Source organism: Seriola lalandi, unplaced genomic scaffold (genome assembly GCF_002814215.2).
Source record: "Seriola lalandi dorsalis isolate HSWRI2012SDOR001 ecotype SW California unplaced genomic scaffold, Sedor1 jcf7180002054890, whole genome shotgun sequence".
NCBI lineage: Eukaryota > Metazoa > Chordata > Actinopteri > Carangiformes > Carangidae > Seriola > Seriola lalandi.
In genome coordinates, this window is record NW_019525442.1 from 1,473,150 (window position 1) to 1,478,527 (window position 5,378).

At 39.5% G+C, this 5,378-nt stretch overlaps 1 protein-coding gene across 1 annotated transcript in view; it reads left to right on the top strand.

Annotated features, from left to right (window-relative positions):
- The window catches only part of LOC111671953 (spermatogenesis-associated protein 16), a 70,333-nt gene that overhangs the window by 50,983 nt on the left and 13,972 nt on the right, over positions 1 to 5,378 (top strand). The window contains exon 9 of the mRNA XM_087180109.1: positions 279 to 362. Coding sequence (XP_087036235.1) covers positions 279 to 362 — 84 coding nt within the window. The remainder of the gene's footprint in view (positions 1 to 278; positions 363 to 5,378) is intronic.

Sequence of the window (5,378 nt, forward strand, 5' to 3'; positions counted from 1 at the left end):
GAAAACAAGATTCATGTGTTAACGAGTCAGTTTAATCAGTGTGTTTTGTGTTCATGGAGCTGATGTGTGTGTGTGTGTGTGTGTGTGTGTGTGTGTGTGTGAGTGTGAGTGTGTAGTGTGTGAGTGTGAGTGTGTGAGTGCACATGTGTGTAATTCAGGTGAGTTATGAACAGGCAAATTGTGGGATAACAGATGGGGAGATTGTATGTTCGTCTGTGTGAGACAGTGTGTTTTTAAAAGAAAAAAATGGCATCACTCAACTGTCTGTATCTCCACAGCTGCAGGCTCTACTGACAGACATCATGGATGAACTGGGAAGACGGAGGACTAGCACTGAACGTGTCTGGAATAAAATGCTCAAGGTAAAGTGTGGAATTGTGTGTTTGAGAGAGAGAGAGAAACTACTTACAAAAGCTTGCCAATAGCCCACTAACTGTTTGAAGAAATTGAAGGCATATGGTCGTTTAACCTGACTGAAGTGCTGGTGACACAGGAACAGAAACGTTCAGTTTCACAAAATTAAAACAGTTGCCACAAATTACAAAACTTTATAACATTAGACCAGAGGTTTTCAAATTGTGACACATGGTTCCCCAAGAGGGGAGCGTTGGGAGAGACAGTACTGCGTCAGGTTTAAGGGACAGCTGTGTGGCAGTTTTCTAAAAACAGCAGGAAGTCACTTACTGTAGTTTGGCACACTGTTTTGGCCCCTCTCACCATCAGTCATCAGTTGCAGCAGCTCAGGGAGGCAATAAAGTTGCTCAATCTGCATCTCTAATCGCACTCCTTCTGAGTCGTAACTAAATCCAATCCGAACACAGACATGCTGCACATATTTTTAAATTCAATATGAATTCCACTTCCAGAGTGTATCATTATGTCCGTTGCGAGTACAGGTTGATATACTGGGATATAAAAAAGATGTCCTTTGTAACTCCAGAACTTGCCTGTTTTCTTCAGTTTGAAGGTAATCTAGTGATAGTTGTCTGTACATCAGTTCAACTCAGTTTTATCTGTATAGTGCCAAACCATAACATACATGACCTCAAGGCAATTTACAGAGTAAGGTCAACACTTTGCAATATTGCAAAGAGAAAACCCAACAGTTCCCAGCATGAGCAAGCACACGGCAACATGGAGAGAAAAAGTCAGACTCAAGGCGAGCAGCGATCTGTTTTGACTGGTTGGGTTGAGAAGAAAGAAATATAGGAGTGAGGAGAAAGAGGGGGGAGAGAGGGCTAGAGAAGAGAGACGAGGAACAGCTGTTTATACTGTATTCAAGCACCATCGCACGGGTTATTATAATGGTAATAACTGATACTTATATGTGTGATAATATTATTAATAACACCAGCAGCAATGATAACAGCACCAAGTAATAGTAACTGTAATAAATGAAACTGATGATGATGAGGAATCTGGAATATGAGTGGCAGTTCTGGATCCTGCTGCTCCAGGGTCACAGATGTGCTGTGGAATGAGGACAGGGACAAAGAGACAGAGAAGACTATGGGAGAGAGAAGACACAAAGTTAATGCGGGTACATTGCAAACAGGAACCACTAATAGCAAATTCAGCAAACTTTTAATGGTGCCAGTTGGTGTAGGCTAATAAAAAATAATAATAAAAAAAACTGGCTAGAGTTGTAATTCACAACTCACTGACTGCATGGCAAGATTATTACATCCTGTTTACATATCCAAAAGCCACTGAATGATGCAAACTCTAGTTCAAAAACTAATACTTATTATTCATTTATTTTGTAGTTTTTTTTTGTTGTTGTTTTTCTTTACAGAATTAATGTCCCATCAGGTTCCTATATTCCTGGAACACTCCTCTATTCATATTTACATACATATTTACCCTGTGTTCGAAACATCTAGACATACAAGCAAAGAATTGGAGTAATTTGAAAGAATTTGAAAAACCCCTGAAAATCCCTGCCATTAGACAAAATCAAAAACTGACATGGTGTTTTCCTCCCTCAGAGACAAGCGAGACAACTGCCTGTCTACAGTTACTTCCAGTTACCTGTAGGTTGTACAGTCTCAAGTAGAATCTAAAGTCTTTGATAGCCAAGACATCCCATCCCCAAATATGAATAGCGGGTGCAACCCAGTCCATTTCTCTAATCATGAGGATTTATAACAAAAGGCTCAGTTACACACTGGGTGTATGGAGTTTGAAAGAAAAGAAAGGGAGACTTCAAGGAAAGACACTGAGTTGCATTATGAGAATTGTAGGATACACAAATTTTTACTTCCTAGAATGAATTATGCTGCAACAAGGTACCGTCCAACAAGTTTAGCTATTCTTTCTGTTTTTTAATCCTTTTCTCTTTCTGTTGTGAAAGTGAAATACCAAATGCCTGGAAAAGCTCATAGTCATGATTATATATAGCCAACAGTTCAAAGCCAACATTGATTTCTGTACTTAGACAAGGCTCAGACTTGTGTGTTAGCCTAATTCCAGACCTCAGAGTTGCCATCCATATCTACAATTTTCTCAGCATTTTAAATGTATTTTTGTTGTCTACTTCCTCAGTTAGAGACATAGAGACCGAATTAATCACAGTTTTGCAAGCCAAAGTCTTTTTTTTCTTTTACATGTTGTTGAGTTGCATTCAAGATATTTTGGATAACAATTTGAAAAGTGACAATGTAGCTGTCGGTGAAATGTAATGTAGTAAATGTTAGAACATTTTTCTCTTGCAGAGGTAACACCTGCATCAGGCCGCGGCAGGTTTATGATCAACTGAAGTATTGAATCGTACATGAGCCTGATAGTCATTTTCTTATCTGTAATAAAAGGTTAATCAACCAACAGTTCAAAACCTAAAGACACACTTTAAAAGCTGGAACCACAGAAGGTCTGGCATGTGGTTTGAGACGTTTAGAAACCACTGTACATGTGCACATATCTGCATTCCAGTCATACTAGGATCATGTTATGTTGTTTGTATCAAATATAAGTAACCAAGTTACTCGTAGATTACATGGTTCTCATACAGCGGTGTGAGCAAATGAACCACAGGGTTGCGAAATAAAAGGCAGCTAGCAAGTTAATGATGAATAAAGTATCAGCACCCAGCAGAGCACCCTTCTGCAGAGATTGCCTGTAGTTTTCTCTCGGTATCAGGTGTTTAGTGCAGTGAGTCAGTGGTAGAACTTTTAACTTCCTTTTTGTCGCTCCAGCTGGAGGTGCCCTCGGCATCTGCCTGGCTCACATATGCTGAAAATCAGTTCTGCCTACTTGAGACATATTGAACTGATCTAAGGAACTAACCTTATGTGGAGCAACTTAGCTGTGCAGGATATGTTACCATGGTGGTCCGTTCCCATAAAACCCAAACATAGCTGGCTAACCCACTAAATACTCAGACTCTAACAATTCTCTCAGTGAATCTCAAACTCTCTATCAATCCTCGGTGTAACACAATACAGTTCAACAGCACCACAAACTACATCCTCCTTAAAGTTGTATGAACACCACTCTAAAAAGGTTTGAACACAAACTGAACATCATCAACCTTCATGTGGAAGGATTTATTGCTGGACTGTTGTATCGGACAGCATTAGTTTTAGCTCAGTCCACCTAATTAACTTCCAACTGAGAGTATATAGAGTTCATATTTTGCCTGCTTTTGCATACAATGGAACCAGGATGCTCTGTTGTCTGATGCTCAGATTAATTGGCTCACACATTGCTGCTCCACACACAGGCTAAGGGCCTGAAAGTGAAGGGTGGATGCAGCAAGAGGTAAAAATGCAAGGGATTGTTTTTTGATTTAGTATAGTTAAGTGATTTAGTAAGAGAAAAATGGAGGTAGACTGGATTTGATGGCGTCTGAGGCAGTGTAGCATAGTGGAAAGGAAGAGTGGGAGTGTGCAGGTTGGGAGAAAAGAAGAAAGGCAGAGTGCTTCCTGCAACTCGGATGATGAATGGGATAGGTGTGTCTCCATGTGTGTGTATGTTTGTGTACGTGTACATGAATGTGTGTGAGAGTTGTTAGGACTGGGATTGGCCAGGCGAGTCTCTCTGCTGCTCAGTGAAGTGAGACCGCTGCTTAAAGCCTGTATTAATCACACCATCAGCCACTGCCTGACACACACACACACATACACACACACACACACACACTGACAAAAGACTCATACACACTGTGTTATGGCTGCATCCAAACTGCACCCACTTGCCAGTTTGTGTGTAACCAGTGTTTATGTTGTAACGAATCATCTTAATTGTTTGATTAGCCTGCCATTTGCTGCCATTACTGCCTTGCTGGATTATAGCATAATTGCCCCTTCTCACTTTCTCCACAATTTTTACATCAATGGCCAGAGAGATGTCTGTGGGCCTGATTTATATTTGACCAGAAAGTCTTGCATCTTTTAAAAATCCACCGACTCTCTTTCCTTATTCTATTATTAATAAAAGTGAAAGATCCAAAAGTCAAGGTTGACAAGAAGGCAAGTTAATTAAAAAGACTATCAGACAAAGCTTTTACTACTGCTTGGAGAAATGGAACCAACTTTTTATTTTAAATGGCTAAATAGTTATCATAAGTAATCTTAGAATAAATGTACAGTATATTAAATTCTAAATGGCATGTAATATACATCTTGTCTCTAAGCATGCTTGACAACTAGACATGAAAAAAAAATCTTTGGGCCAGCTCCACAGAGTATGAAGAGTATTGACATCTGCTAGGCAATCATCTTTCTGTAATTTACCGTATTATTCTTTCCATCCAGACATGTTGCAGTGTAGTTTTATACGATGGCCACAAAGAGCGGCTGTGTTCAAGTCAGCCCCAATTTTCTAAAGATTGCGCACAGTCGGTTTAAGTCACGTTTTCCATAGTTTCAACAACAGCTTAAAAATTTGTTGGCTGATTACTTAGTTACTTGTTGATTACTAATCAATTAAGTCAGTCATTTATAAAGCAAACATTGTCAAACATTTGCTTGTTTCACCCTCTTAAATGTGAGGATTTTCTGCTTTCTCAACCTTCCTTTCTGCCACCTTGGACTTTTTGAAACTGTAATGGACTTTTTTTCTCCACTATTTTCTGATCTTTTCATGGGTTTTAGCTGCAGCCCTATTTTCAAACCTGACATAGTCTGAACATTAAGTCCGAAGCTCTACGTTTTGTTGCTATGGTTAACTGCACTGAAGTAAGTAAATAATCGCACACTGATTTAGGACTATGTTGACAGGACTTGTGTCTTGGGTGTTTTAATGTTGCCATAATATACTTAATAAATTGATTGCAGGGAACATGCATGATAACCAGTTGGATTTTGAGACCACACTGGTCCCAGTTCATTTAAACGCTTCATACATATGGTTCTTTTGCACCACAGAACCAGAGCAAA